Here is a 15,959-nt window from a genome sequence, read left to right as displayed (position 1 = left end):
CTTCACTCCAGCTTCAGACAGCCTGAAGAGTTCTGAATGCTCTTGAAATATCATTATTTAAATATGAAATAAGGGGGAAGCGGTGGCGCAGCGGCTTAATGACGCCGAAAGTTGCCGGCCAGAAATGGCTGACGCTTCGGCGGTTCGAGTCCAGCCTTCGCATTAAACAGGGTGAGCTCCTGTTTCCTCCCCAGTTCCTGTCAACCCAACAGTTCTAAAACTTACGTGAGTAGATAAATGGGTACACTCACTGCGGTGGGAGGAAAAATGCTGGCAGCGCCTTGCAAAAAGGAGTTGGGAGCAGTTGCCGGTAAGCGCGAAAAACCGCGCACGCCCAAAAAAGGGCGCGAAGCAACGGAAACCCCGCCTCCTGCGCTCGCCAGCTGGGCTCTGCCCTAGGAAGGAGGCTCTGGCAAACCACTTCCGAAAAACAGTTGCCTTGAAAACTGCAAGGACTCGTCCAAGCAGTCACTGCAGGGTCAGCAATGACTGAGCACAGACAAAAAAAAAATATGAAATTAATTTATTGGAAAATATTGTCTTATGTTTATTGGAACCTCTTCAAGAACATTTAAAAAGAGATGGACATTAGGTTTTCTATATTGGCATGGTAAGAAAATTGAAGGTTCTTTCACTCATACAAACTGTCCTCTCCAGCTATAGCCTTGTGTTAGTCTCAGGTCACTACACAGGTCAATATAATTTTGAGAAGAAATACTATAGTTATAGTTTTAACATGACCCTGAACTATATTCCTAAAACAACCTGTCATTTCATGAAAAGCTTTCTTTCTGTTGAGCCTGGGACACAGTAATGAGAATAATTTTATGTAACTGGAACTAAATTTATTCTCCTAGTATTATGGAATGGATCCAGGATATGTGTTTGCCATCTATTTTTGAAAAGTATATATTCTAAAAACATATATGGTATGTTTCTACATAATTAAGATTTAAGTATAAACTTAAGAATTAAATTAATGTTAGATTATTAACTGTAGTTATTATATGGCTCTTTTTTCTGTTATATATTCCCTTTGGTCCTAAAGTTTTTTGTAGTTCATTAAAAATAAATCAGTTAATTAAACATTATTTTATGATAGATGGTCTTCAACTCCCAGAGTTTTCAGCAATGGTAATGATGGCTGGGGAATTCTGGGAGCTGAAGTCCAGACAACTGGAAACTGGGTAACTGACCTAGCTCATGAGCAGTGAAGTTCTGCTAACTGGAGGCCATGTTTGAAAGGAAAGTCCCCCCCCCCCACCCACTGCCATGTACCTTACTGAAAAGGTAAAGTATAGACTATGCTCTTTGTGAGTGTGTGCACATGCACAGCAATGTAATTCTGCTGGTGGTTCCAGCAGAAGTTATGTCTTGCATGTATACAATTAAATTTATATGCCACCCAGAGTCACCCGTTGGGGGAGATGGGCAGCACACAAATTTAATACTAAATAAGTAAAATAAAATACATGCAAATGGAAACAGCAGTCATGCAGGCTTCCCAAATGAAATAGCTGCTTTATTATTTCATGGGATGTTTAGTTTGTGCCAATTCACTTTACAAATCACTTTTGAATACTTTGCAAAGCTTAAATATGAATAAGCTATAATGCAAAAGTTGTAAATACAATGTTTAGTTACAGCACAGTGATATTTACTTTTTTTCTAAACAGTAAAAAACACACACACCCCACATCGAAGAAAACAATGTGTACAAAAGAAAAAACGTATAGGTGCTAATGGAAAGAATGTAGATGAGCAACTATTCTCTGTTCTCTGTGATGGCTGCTTGCCTCTGACATTTTAATTAACTCATGGAAGACTCTGTTGAGAAGGGGAAAAGTCCTAGTTCAATCTGTTTCAATTGAATTGCAAAGGGTTTTTTCAGTTTTCAAAAACATTTTTTTTTCTGCAAGTTCACTGCCCAATAATTAACAAAGTGTAAGAACCATGGTACTCAGTTCCCAACTAAAGCAACTCTCATTGAAACCAATGCGGGTTCAAAAAGAAAATTCCTTTAATGGAAAGTAGTGAACAGCTCTAAAGCATTGCTGGAACTGAGTCCTGCATGTGCCAAAACTTAGTTTCACCTCATTCCCATTTCACTCTCCCCTTCTGTCTTTGAATCACACTTGCGCATATCGAGGATTCTCTCCAGTTCTCACACTGGTACGACCTTGGGCATTCCTGAGAGCCAGATAATAGTCCATCTGTGCCTAAGGGTTAACCTTCCAACCTTCCCTCCCTTCCTCCCCTTCACTGTAATGGCAGAAACGAAGCAAGCAAACTAGCAGTGCGAGTGATTGATTGTGAGGATTCTGACACAAAGACTGCCACCTCATCTTTGCTTGTGCAACTGGGATGAAAAGCAAGAGAGCAAAGGGCTCATTCCCCTGGTTTCCTATGACCCAAACACTGAAGTATTAGTTCTGATGGAACACTCAAACTATTAAGAATTCTGTTTCATTAAAACACACCTAATCGGAACATTCTGACGTAATAAAAGTTGTACTGTTTTGCACCAGCACATCAGAAGTGGCAGTGCACTGGTTCCTGCAGCACTCTTAGATGCCCATGGACATCCTCCCCTACTTTTAATGATCTAAATCTCAGAATATTGCCAAACTTTACAAATTTTATGAGAGATTTATAATTGGGGAGGTAGAAGTTGGATGATCTCTCTTTTATTATAGCTAAATGAATTCATACAATGAAATGATTTAACCAGTGCAACTTAGAAAATTGTCCCAACCTTTTTAATCTCCTTGCCCTCTGGTGGCTGTGTTTCTCCCAGGAATTTAAAGAGATCGCGCTGCTCTATTTTACACAGAACGTTCCGTGCATCACTCAGCTCTGGTTCATCAGAATGTAGAATCTGTAAAAATATTTCATCTGCCACAGAAGCAAAGATATAAGTAATTATTCTTGTATATAATTTTTATTAAGGATTTTGATTACAATAGTAAAAAATAATACAAACTAAAATTAAAGAAAGAAAAGAATAGAAAGAAAAAAAGTGCAAGAAAAAAAAAGAAAAAAGAAACATAATAAAGAAAAAGAAAAAAACATATGAAAACTTCTAATTTTCATTACAATAAGTATAGACAAATTTAGTAATTCTTCACCCCCTATAAGGTTACAAATTGTGATGGAATGGACCTATGAAGGCCATGCTCAGGGAGATAAGCGTGTTCTTAGCCCTCAGCAGGAGCATGGGAAGTTTAAGAAGATGAGGCTGGCACCTCCCTAAGGAATTCATGGTGTTGTGGCTGGCTGGCTTGGGAACTTGGGTTCAGTCTGGTGAGATTCTGTCTTGAGGTGGAAGCTAATAAACACAACAGAACTGTATTTGCATTGTCTTGTGGAGTTCTTTGAGCTGAACCTGACACAAATAGATATCTCTTCATTCCATTTCCCATCCCTTATCTATAAGCAAATCCATAAAAATCAACTTTTCAATCCTGGTGTCATCAAAAAGTCTGTAAAGGTCACCAGATTTTTGCAAAAAAAAAAAAAAAAGTCTTATTTTAGCCTTAATCAAATAAACCAACTTTATATTCCTTCCTTTTATTTCTAACAGTCTTAATCTTTAGTTCATTCAAATACTGTCAAAGAATTTAATTTCTCTTCAATTCTTCTTTATCCCATCACACAGACTTCTTCAAGGGTTTAACAAGCCTCTTTTGTAGATCCAATAAGAAAACATTTTCCAGGTCATTCTCTTGGTTTGTCATTTGTATTTCCCCTTTAATTTTTAAAACTTCAGCTAGTTCCTTTTGTACATCCAATAAAGTGACCTTTTCCAAATCATTCTCTTGGCCTGTCATCTGTAATTCCACTTTCAGTACGTTCTCTGTCTTGTCAGACAAAATTTGCTCCACATATGTCATTCCCTCATTAACATCTTTTGGACATAATCTATCTATAGAGTCACACATCATTACTGACACTGTTGATCTTGTAGCTACTATTTTTTCTCCCTTCTACTTAGAATCATTAGTCCTCTCTAGTGTCCAGTTTCTAAAATCATACAGTCACTTATCTTTGTTATGACCTACAATAACCTAAGATAGCCAAAATAAATCTGGTTCCCATGAAAGGCTATTTATTTTTTATAGTTAATTCCAAAATCTTGCAGTAAAAGTCAATATTCCAAATTTAACTGGACCCTTTATACATTTATAACTTTCTTAGATCAAGATCTTATTTAGCTTTTTGCTGTTTATTTCAAATTCTTTAAGTTCTTAAGCTTATAATTAATTTTTCCCTTTGTTCAGAGTTGAAGCTAAACTCACCCAGCAACTTTTCAAACTTGTCATTCCAACGGTCTCTAATAACTTTAAGATGATTAATAATTTCTGAAAGTAATTACAAAGTGAGGCTTGCAAACTTAGTGTCCTTTAAAAGGTTCTGCCGCAGTTGCAAGCAAGATGGCTAATCCCGTTGTCTCCAGGCACTCAAACCCCCGAAAGACTGCCATCCTGTGGTCTTCTTGTGAGAAGCAGCCATTGGGAGCACATGTGGGTGATCTCCTGTCCTCTCCTTTTCTGGAGAGGTTCTGAAGAACCAGTTTATTCACTGGTTCTTCAATCTTTGCCACAGTCATCAGCTCCGCTTTTATGGAGACATCTTCAGTTTGCCATGCCTCCCCTGGAAGTCCAAGTAATTATCAAAGCTAGCTATAAATGTTCTTGCACATACAGGAAAAATGTAAAACATCATTTTCCAAATCTAAAATGGCAACCAGTAACCTCCCACAAACAGAAATATTAATTTTATCCATGAAAGACTTTTGATCCAACTGAAGAATCTCACTGACAAAATGGGAGAACAATAGAGTGAGATCTTTTCCCCTGTCCTCCAATCCCACATACACTTCCAAACTATGGACTAGATAATTGGAGGACCCTCCAGAACAGTGGAAGTCTGCAGAAGTACCCAGTTTTGAAAGGATTTTCAGTTTCAGTGGAAGCACTGCTGCAGTATTATAGCACCTTGTGACACAACTGAAACCCTGAGAGAAACAGTTCTTAGTGTGATAAGGATTTCTGCATTACCCACACATTCACCTGTCAGCTTGGTGTAGGCTTCCATGTCTTCCAGTGCTGTAGAGATCCGGTACAGTTTTCCACCAGAGCCCTTTATTTTGATATGTGGATCAGCCTTTAAAAAGGCATCAGTAATCCTAATATGAAATAGATGATACAAATTGGCGATATCAGATTAGAAACTATTTTTCCAAAAACTATAGGTTTAACTATACTTAAATGTAAAGAACGTTTACCTCCTTCAATCAAACCTACTTTGAACAATGATTAAGGGAGAAAGAAAAGTGTTCATTCATCTCAGCTATATTAGCAGAGAAAAAGAGCTACATTTGTTACTATTAATTTATTAAAAATCTTTTGAGAGATCAAAGGCACTTCTAAGTATATCAACAGCACACATCTTTTTTGAAGAACTAATATTTGTAAAAAGTACAGGGCTAACCATCAAGCCTTACTGCAGAAGCAGCATTTCCCTCCCTCATCACTTCTTCAAAAAAATCTTATTCAACGCAAAAGTATACAGATTTAAGACTATTGAAATGCATATCATTTTTTACTATAAGGATTGATTTAATCAGCAACCCCGCCAGAGTAGATCCTTCCAAACTCACATGGTTTCAATAATGTTGCCAACTTTGTGCTGATAAGCTCTGCGGTGCAGACAGTTTCGTGTGTGGAACATGTCATACAAATTTCCAACCTCCTTTTCAATATAAAAAATGAAATTTATCTTTGTTATTAAAACTATAGGTGCAAAACAATACAGCATTGAGAACAGCATTAGCCAACTCATTCACAAAATGGTCCATTGGCAAAATCTCCGAATCTCTAACTTTCATGGTCAGGGATATACGAGATATTCTCCCCAAATGCTTGTATCAAGTAGATACCCAGAAGTTAACTCTAATGACATTTCTGAAGAAATAGGAGATATTTCTGGAACATTTATTATGAATAAAATATTTACTATGTAGTAATGCTATATGTCAAGAGTCTTTATAGGTCATCCTATTTATGCCTTCTCATAAGCAAGACTCACTAAGTCTAAAGAAGATCACTCCCAGCTAAGCGTGTTTACGATTGCAACCTTAATGTATTGATTTTACTATGGTTCCTCATACTGAATGCTTGTTTCTTCTTCTAAGTGGTAATAATGTTTTTTTAAAAAACTGCTCTTGAACACAGGAACACATTGACTGTTGCATTTAAAGTGACAGCACATGGCTAAAATAGCCAGCACAGCCCATCTGAAGGGCCCTGAAGGAACCCCATTTCTCCCTAAAAGCCTAGACCTTCTTTTCCCTTCCAAGGGAAACGCGGGTGAAATGAAGGATGTCACGGGGACACTTCTCATCCTTATTTGTGCTTTAGTGGTGATGAGCAGGGCACTATATCTGCACAAGTTAAAAGATTACATGTAGCTTCTTGCCTTGATTTTTACTATTCTCCTCTTTAGCTGTTATTATTTAAGGCTTTCAGTACCACCCTTTCACCATTCAATACACTCACTCACTTTTGTAAATTAAAGAGTTAGCTTTTTAATCTTTGGAAGTCAGAATTTAGACTAAGAGATCTGCTTCTGAAACTCTGTATTCTCCTACATGAGAAATGTAATCGTCTCTTATCCCTGTAGTGCATTTTGGATAACTGATACTTTTGTGAAATACACTAATCTGTTCAAGGGAATTTACCTTGTCACGGGTACAGATATGCATCATTTTTCCCACTCGGCACACACGAGCAAATTTAATGAAGCGCTCATAATCAAAATTGTTTTGAATTCCAAGATGATGACAATCCCTAAGCATATTCCAAAGACACAGATAGGATCATTCTATTTTTAATTTGTTGAAGTTTAGTTTGGATTTTATATTTTTCTCATGAATACTATTATTCATGAGAATAATCATGAATAATATTCATTATTACAATACTATTAAATACATATATTAATTATATGATTTAATCAATCATATATTATTGAACACATAAAATTAACATACTGATTTAAAAGATTATTTATGGAAAGTAGTAAAGTAGCAAAATTTACTAGACCAAGATGGACAATGAATGTGAAGCAGGTTAGTAATATATTTCAACTTTCTAAAAAAACTAAAGAAATTGACATTTCTAATGTTCACTTATTTGATTTTCCTAAGCATACAATTTTCCATGACATTAAGCAATTCATAAACGTTGTAATTTCAATTATAAAGCAACACACACACACACACACACACTTAATTTTAAAGTCATTGCTATTGTCCTACCAGCATTCTTTCTCATTTTCCACCATATTTTTCTATCAATAGAGGCGAATATGTGTAGCTCAGGGCTGAACTGTGGAGTCCTTGGGGTTCTCTGAGCTTGGTTCTTGAGAACATTTTTTATGAATTGGAATACTCTAATTCATAGTATTTTTCTATACTATGAATTAGAGACCCACAAGTACCATTTCACTCAGAGAACCATCTCATGTGGACTGAGTGGGGGTGTTTATTTTTATTCAGCTTCCTCTACAGCTCTGATATACTATTCTGGAGAGTCAATAGGGATTGTGCTACTGGCCAAGATATTGTAGAGGTGGAGTGAAAATAATTGAAAATGAGCATTTGTATTGATATCAGCCTACTTTACACAGAACTAAATTTGGTACCAACCTATGGCTTATCAAAAAGCCAAGGTGATCCAATTAATACCTTAATTCCTTCTTCATTTATTTATTAAAATAACATGATATATTTTGAGGAAAAACTGAGCTAAGATCTAGCCCATTTCTTACCTACTCTGGATATATATAAATACGTTTTGGTATCCTCTGAGGGGGTACTACATTACATTCTTTGTTTTATTATTTCTATGTATTCCTGCCTTTTCATCAAGATGACTAACAATCTAAAATAGAACATAATTCAAAAACCATAAAAAGTTAAAATCATTTATACAATTCAAGGAGCCTAGCTGCAAAGAAAAATAAATTCCTGTTCTTTTAGAAATGGATAAATTTCAGTTTGTTGGAAGGCTTTGTAGGCAAAACTTTTCCAATACTGCTTATAAAAATGTTTTCAAGTCCTGCAAATAGACAGTAAAGTTTCCATACCTGGCAAAGTAGTCCCATTTATCAACATCAATGCCACTTGTTTTGTTAGTCACTATCTCGTAAAGAAAACTCTTTTCTTTGGAACGACCACGGTAAAACCACTGGATTAGAAGGACAAAGATGTGAGAAAATACTGTCTTGTAATCAATATTTTATCTATTTCATGGTGAAAACAAGTTAGAATCAAACCAAGATTTTTAAGCAGTGACTTTCCGAAGTTTTGCAAATGCTGCAGATTAATTCTTATAATCAGTATTTTAATAATGAAGGATTTTAAAAAGCTAGCTAATGTTTAAAATCTATTTCTTTTTATTTGTAATCAGAAATTAAGCAGATCAAGATTTTTTTTGTTTATTACCTAGAATAATTACAAGTGGGGCTATTATTCCAAAGAAATAAACATTTGAATGTAGAGCTCTACCTTTTACACTTTATTTATTATAGCATCCAATTTCAAACATCTTTTTTGACTTCAGCCTTACAATTACTAATAAGAACTATATAAAGCTATATTTAGATGTTATTACGGGTACAGTAGTTCTCGACCTACTACCATTCGTCTCCTGGTTTCTAGCCTGGTGCTTTAACTATTACATCAAACTGGCTCTGTTGTGAATATATGCTTTTAATTTTTCCATTACTGCATATTCTCCAAGTTTAAGTTCCCAATTTGATATATTTGGTAACGTATCTCTTTTCTAATGTTGTGCTAAATTTATTCTTGCTGCTGTAAATATGTACCTTAGTGGATTGTGATATTTTTGTTAATATTTTTTGGAATTATGCCTAGTAAAAACAATTGTGGTTTCATTTCAAATTTGGCTCCTAACATTCTCTGAGTAGTGCTGTGTATTTCTTTTATATATATATACTTTTATTAAGGATTTTAATTACAATAGTAAAATCTAATACAAACTAAAAGAAAAAATAGAAAGAGTGAAGAAAAACAGAAAATAGAAAGGAAAAAAAGAAAAGTAAGAATATAGTAAAGAGAGAGAAAATATATAAGGTGACTTCCGACCTTCATCGCAAGTATAAACTATTTTTGTAACTCCTCACCCTCTCTTAGTTTACAACCAATGATCTCTTCATCCCAGATCCCATCTTGTTTATAGACAAATCCATAAAGCATCATCTTTTCAGTCCTAGTGTCCGCAGAAAGTCCATCAAGAGTTACCAGAAATAACATATCTTATTTTAACCTTGGTCAAATAAACTAACTTTATACTCCTTCCTTTTACTTCTAACAGTCTTAATCTTTAGTTCAAATAATGTTGTAGAATTTGATTTCTTTTCATTTCTTCTTTGTCCCTTCCACAAGATTCTTCAAAGCTTTAACAAGCCTCTTCCGTAAATCCAATATAAAAAAATTACCCAGGTCATTCTCTTGGTTTATTATTTGTATTTCCCTTTTGATTTTTAAAACATCAACCAGTTTCTTTTGTATGTCCAGCGAGACAAACTTTTCCATGTCATTCTCGTACTGTCATTTGTAGATCCACTTTTGATGCTATCTCTGTCTTGTCAAATAAAACTTGTTCCTCATCTGCAATTTCTTCCATAATATCTTTTCGACAGTTTATTCACAGAAGCAAATATCACTATTGATACTGTTGATACTAACTTCTGATTTCATTTTTGAAAAGCGTCCTTCAGTATTTTCAGAGTTACATTTTCTGCCATTTTATACGTCCCAGTTAATTATCAGGTTTGTATATTTTTCTCTTTTAATTAAAATCTGTAGTTCCCTCTAATGTCCAATTTTTAAAAGTGCTTATGTTTATTTTGTCTTGCAAAAGTCCAAGCAAATCTATTTCCTATGGGAAGGCTTCTTTATAATTAATCCAAAATCTTATTCCAAATTTACCTGGACCCTTAATCCATTTATAACTTTCTAGGATCGAAGTCTTAATTTGGTTTTTTGCTATTTATTTCAAAATTTTTAAGTTCTTAAACTTATGATTAAAATCTTCTTAATTAAGGATTGAAGGATTGAAGGAAAATTCACCTGACATTTTCAGACTCGTCAATCCAAAGGTCTCTAATAGCTTAAAAGTAGTTAACAAACAATTTCCGAAAGTGATTAGAAAAGGAAGTTTGTGAACTTAGTGTCCTTTAAAAGGCGCTGACCACAGTTGCAAGCAAGGTGGCTATTCTCATACACATGCACTTTATGTATTTCTTTCCAGTACTTTTGAGGGTTTTTTACATGTCAACCACATGCAGTAAAATGTTTCTTGTATCTCATGGCATTTCCAACATTTATTACTATATGATTTGTCTATCTTGACAATTATTGTTAGAGTTGCATACCATCTATAAAACATTTTATACCAGTTTTAAGTTATAATTTGCAGTAAATGTTATAGATTTATTCCATAATTCTTCCCTTTGTTGTACTGTATCTGTTTCTTTAAAGTTTTGCATCCATTTTATCATGCAATGTTTTATTTGTTCTGTCTCCATGTCATATCTAAGTAAGAGTTTATATATGCACCCTAGTAGGTGGTTGTGATTCTGTATGAACATTTCAAAATCTGTCTTTTTTCCTAGAAGTCCTCCCTCATTTTGAGGTCAGTTTTTATTCTTCCAGCAATGTTTAACATAATACTTATTTTTGATTTGCACAGGATTGAAAAAAAATCATTTATTCATCCAACCTAATTATGCCTCTCAGCATCTCAGTAAGCAACATCTTCCACCTTCAGAAATCTCAGAACTAAGCCTGGGACTAAACCCTGCATGCAAGGGTTTGCTCTGCTGTTGAACTCCTACACCTTACATATTTGAATAAGTAACTAACAGTCAGCAAAAAGTAATGACCTTTGCCTTTTGCCCCTTTCCTCTTTTGATCCTGGTTCACTCTAGTGAACGGCACAACATTTAGATAAGATCCAGGGATATGAAAAATGAAACTCACCTTGGAGTCCACACTTTTCTCCATAATAGGACCTTCTATCTGTTCTTTGATAAAATCTATGTCCTCATCCAACTTGAGACCATAATATTCCATGACTGGTCTTAGCTCATTGGAGGTGATCAAGTGTTCAAACATCTGAACAGAAGCCTGCTCATGCTGCAAAATACATGCATGCATACGTACATACATACATATATATATATCACAGTATACACTATCAATGAATCCAGCATAATTAATATTTCTGCTTTTAAGGCAAGAGCTTACTTTGCCTATCATGAAAAGCTAGAAATCCTTGTTTAAATGTTTAACTGTGATTTAAAGTTGGCTTATGAATCCCAGCTAGTTTGGAGGTAATTTGTCCTAGTTTTCAGTTTGTATGTATTACAAATAACAGTTACAGTTACAGTGGTACCTCTACTTACGAACGCCCTTACTTACGAAATTTTTGAGATACGATCAGCTCCGGCCCCAAAAATTTACCTCTACTTACGGATTCACCTTGACTTACGAGCCATTTTCTGCCCGTTCCACGTGGTCCATGGCCATTTTTCCGCCCGCTCCACGTGGTCCGTGGCCATTTTCCCGCCCGTTCCACGTGGTCCGCGGCCATTTTCCCGCCCGTTCCACGTGGTCCGCGGCCATTTTCCCGCCCGTTCCACGTGGTCCGCAGCCATTTTCTGCCCATTCCACGTGGTCCGCAGCCATTTTCCCGCCCATTCCACGTGGTCCGCAGCCATTTTCCCGCCCGTTCCACGTGGTCAGCGGCCGTTTTTCTGCCAGACGTGTGGTCCGCGGACGCCGGAACGGATTAATGGTAATTACATTGAACCTTATGGGAAAATTTACTTCGACTTGCGACCAACCCGACTTGCGATCAGAGTCACAGAACGGATTAAGTTCGTAAGTAGAGGTACCGCTGTATGTTGCTTTCCTATCTGTTCAGGGAATAAGCAGGAATAAGACACTTGCTAATACATACCTATCATTCCTGTATTAGACAAACAAGCCAATACAACTGTTCCTAAAGTTACATAGATTTCCAAGATCCTATTATAAATATACCTCTGCATCTTTGTAATGTTTAAAGTCCTGGCTCGAAAAACCAACTGGTAATAACGAGAGCAGCTTTGTTTTAGTCAATGACCAGCAAATAGCAAAATAAAATATAAAATTGGCATATGTATATAACTATAAATACAGTAATATAATATAGAAACATAAAACTTCTATGTTATAGAAGAGCATTAAATCCATAATTTAATAATATAATAATGAACAGCAAAGTACTTTTGAGCCCTTAAACAGAATTTTGGGGAAAGGTCTGGCAGAGGGAATCTCCTACCTTCTCTCACTTTACACAAACATATACACACCAATAAAACAAATGCCATGAGGCCTGGGAGAAGAATGGTTTTCAGTTGTTGAAGTCTTTAATGTATTACTTATTCTCTCCCAAATATTCAGATAAACAAACAAAAAATTCAAATAGATGCAGTTAAATCACCAAAAGAAAACATGCGCTCTGCAGATGCTTGTAGAATAATCATTGTGGGAAAAGAGTGCTAATTTAAAAATAAATAAATAAATAGATAAATGAACTACTTTTTCTCTAAGCTACTCAGAATGCCTCCTATTTAAAAGAACTCTGAAGAAGTCTCCAAGTTTTGGATTAACTGGAACCATTTCTGCGGGTTTCAAGAGTGGGGTATAGTACAGAGACAGCAACGGTTCCCCTTGTTGATGACCTGTGGTAGCACCAGGATGGGAGCAGTGCATTCATCTTGGTGCTTCTTATCTCTCAGCGGCTTTCAATACTGGTGACTATGGTATCCTTCTGGACTGGCTGCAGGGGTTAAGAGTGGGAGGCACTGCATTACAGTGGTTCACCTCCTATCTCAGGTTGGTGTCGGTGTTGATGGAGGGGAGAGATCATGCTTGTGGCCCCTCACTTGTGGAATGCCTCAGGGCTGAGTGTTCTCCTCTCTCCTTTTTAACATCTACATGAAGCTGCTGGGTGAGGTCATATTTTGGTTCAGGGTCTGGTATCATTGGTATGCTGGTGATATCCAGCTCTACATCTCAACCCGGGCTGTGCAAATGAAGCTGTCAGTGTACTGACCCAGTGCCTAGATCAGTGTTTCTCAACCTTGGCAGCTTTAATTTGGGTGGACTTCAACTCCCAGAATTTGCCAGCCAGCTGGCTGGGGAATTCTGGGAGTTGAAGTCCACCCATCTTAAAGCTGCCAAGGTTGAGAAACACTACTCTAGAGGCTGTTTAGGTTTGGATGAGGTGGAACAGACTTTGGCTCAATCCTGACAAGACTGAGTGGCTGTGGCTGTTTGGCCCCTGAAGTCAGGGACATCTCCGTCATTGGTCTCTGATGGGGTAGCGGTTCCCATCAAAATGTGGGGGTCCTTGGAGTTACTGCTCAAAGAGCAGGTCACAGCTGTGGCCAGGAGAGCCTTTGCCCAGGTTCATCTCCAGATGCACCCTTTCCTTGACTGAGAGGTCTTACAGTTACTCACACCCTGGTCACCTCAGGATTGGATTATTGCAATGTGCTCTGCATGGATCTGCCCTTGAAGACCATCTAGAAGCTACATGGTACAAAACACAGTGAGCACTTTTTGGTATGTCTATGCATCACCACTACTATGCAAACTGAACTGGTTGCCAATCAGCTTCCAGGTGCAATTCAAGGTGCTGGTTGTTACCTATAAAGCCTTCATAGCATAGGATACCTGAGGGACTGCTTATTTTCAATCGTTTCTGCCCACCTGATATGTTCTAACAGAGTGGGTGCACTCCAAGTCCTTTCTATTAAATGTTGCCATCTTATAGGATGGAGGAAGTATGCTGTTTGTCATGGCCCCCATCCTCTAGAACAGCACCCCCCAGAGATACAGATGGCACCCTCTCTCCTGAGGTTCTGAAAAGCCTTCAAGATCTGGCTTTGGTCCCAGGCCTAGGCTTAATGTGTTGTGGGGCCCGTTGTGATTCTTTGTTATTATGATGGTTGTTTTAGTCCAGGCTGTCTGTGCTGTTTTATGTTTTTTAAATGTCTTTATTGTTTCTAGATTTGTAAGTCACCCTGAGTCTACCAGAGTGCATGGCTATAACAAATGTAAATAAATAAATAAATATTCAACGTATAAGCATCAGTTGTAACTACTGATTAGAAGAAGACATTTCTTCTTTCTTTAGTCATGGAAATAGTTGACTCCATATTCACCTTGTGCACAATACCCACCTTCCATTTTAATCCTGGACGAGCAAGTGGAATGAATCTTCCATCAAACATATGTGAAAATGGTCCATGACCTAAAAGTAAAGATTATGCAATTAATTTCTGTGGCAGAGTTAAGATGTATTTGTCTGTTTTTATACACATACAGAGATACTCAGATACGAACACAAACATTCCTCAAACTATGGTGTTACTAAAACTATTAAAGCCAAAGGATTCACTTATTGTTTATTGAACCTGACCTGGTCATTTTCTATTCTACCCTCTCCCCCTCTGCTTAACAATCCTTCTAAAACAATAACAAGAAGACAATCTCATGGATCATGGAGCATCAAATTAATATATAAGATGCAGTAAAACATCATGGAACATGCAAACTTAAAATTTAACTTTCTAGCAGTTTTCAGAATATCGGTATTTTAATTGTTCATGTTGAAAAGATCATGTTGAAATAAATTTTATATTCTAGAGTAGAACTTTAAAGGTTAAAAGCAATACTAAGCCAAAGAAACAAACTTGAAATCAAAGAAAATGGCATATTATTGCTGTTACATTATTAAAAGCATGGTTTGCAATCAGTTCCTCAAAAAAGGAAAACCTTATTATTGGATTTACTATTTGTGTTAATTGATAATATACAAGATTCACCTTTTTAACAATTGCATTGCATATTAAAACTATGTTTAGTTTTTCTTTCACATAAGTAATGATGCTAACCTACTGCCGAGTTCCCAAGGCAAGATTCTCCTGCCTTACTTTTCTTTTAGATGTTTTTAAATATTAAAATTAAAATGAGTAAAATTAAAAATCTGGCATGCTGCAAAGCAAAACGGTGGCATCAGAGTCATATTTCTGTGAATGCCTTTGGATTCAACACAGAACTGAAAAATAGGGGCAGGCTGCAGGTTAGGTCTTTGATATAAACATACCTACCTACCTTACCTTTTGTTAAGCTTTAGTGACATACAACACCGTAAATACTCCTGACAAATTCACTTGCTGGTCAGTGACTGTAATAAAGGTTATCTATCCTGACATGTTTTACAGCTACCTCTGCAAAATAATGAGAGCTAACTGGGGCTAAAATAGGGTTTGCCACTATGAGGAGGGTTTTCCCCTACGCCCAGATAAAAATATATATCCAAATGAAGAATGGGAGAAAGCTAACCAAAAAAAAAAAATTATTCTGACTGAAAACCTCAAGCTGAAAGTTCCAGTCATGGACTCCAGAAACATACTCCTATGGATGTTCAGCTCTCTCTGTTTCAGCATACTTGACTGGAGACTGGCCTCGTGACCTTCTCTCTCTCCCTCCCATAGGAATTGGAAAAGACTTCTGTGTACTACCAGTTGTTCACATTCCATTGGTTAACAAACACTGAACTACCACTTCTCCACAATAGATAAGAGTCGAACTAGTGAATTCTAGTTTAGTTTAATTTCATAATTAAATTGATTTTTGTAGTACATTTGTACAACCTTAGCCGCTTTAGACTCAGCAACAGAGTGATCCTGGGAGACTGAAGTGCTCCCACTGTATTTTAAATGCTGACGCAGTTTACATCAAATTTGTACCCATTTATTCTTTTGCACAGAAATTGGTCCACTCATCTTATGTTGAAAATAGTATTTTACAA

At 36.5% G+C, this 15,959-nt stretch overlaps 1 protein-coding gene across 2 annotated transcripts in view; it reads right to left on the bottom strand.

Moving 5' to 3' along the window:
- Positions 1–15,959, bottom strand: part of SAMHD1 (SAM and HD domain containing deoxynucleoside triphosphate triphosphohydrolase 1) — a 31,560-nt gene that overhangs the window by 2,616 nt on the left and 12,985 nt on the right. For both annotated transcript variants that reach the window (XM_007419878.3, XM_088153122.1), the window contains 7 exons: positions 14,326–14,396; positions 11,072–11,227; positions 8,152–8,252; positions 6,743–6,851; positions 5,663–5,754; positions 5,073–5,188; positions 2,756–2,895 (listed from right to left, as the gene is read on the bottom strand). In XM_007419878.3, coding sequence (XP_007419940.1) covers positions 2,756–2,895; positions 5,073–5,188; positions 5,663–5,754; positions 6,743–6,851; positions 8,152–8,252; positions 11,072–11,227; positions 14,326–14,396 — 785 coding nt within the window. The remainder of the gene's footprint in view (positions 1–2,755; positions 2,896–5,072; positions 5,189–5,662; positions 5,755–6,742; positions 6,852–8,151; positions 8,253–11,071; positions 11,228–14,325; positions 14,397–15,959) is intronic.

This window comes from Python bivittatus, unplaced genomic scaffold (genome assembly GCF_059951505.1).
Source record: "Python bivittatus isolate LINGU-HERP-01145 unplaced genomic scaffold, Pbiv_v1 ctg000700_np1212, whole genome shotgun sequence".
Lineage (NCBI taxonomy): Eukaryota > Metazoa > Chordata > Lepidosauria > Squamata > Pythonidae > Python > Python bivittatus.
The sequence above is the reverse complement of the archived record's forward strand: the minus strand, read 5'-3'. Positions and strand labels throughout refer to the sequence as shown.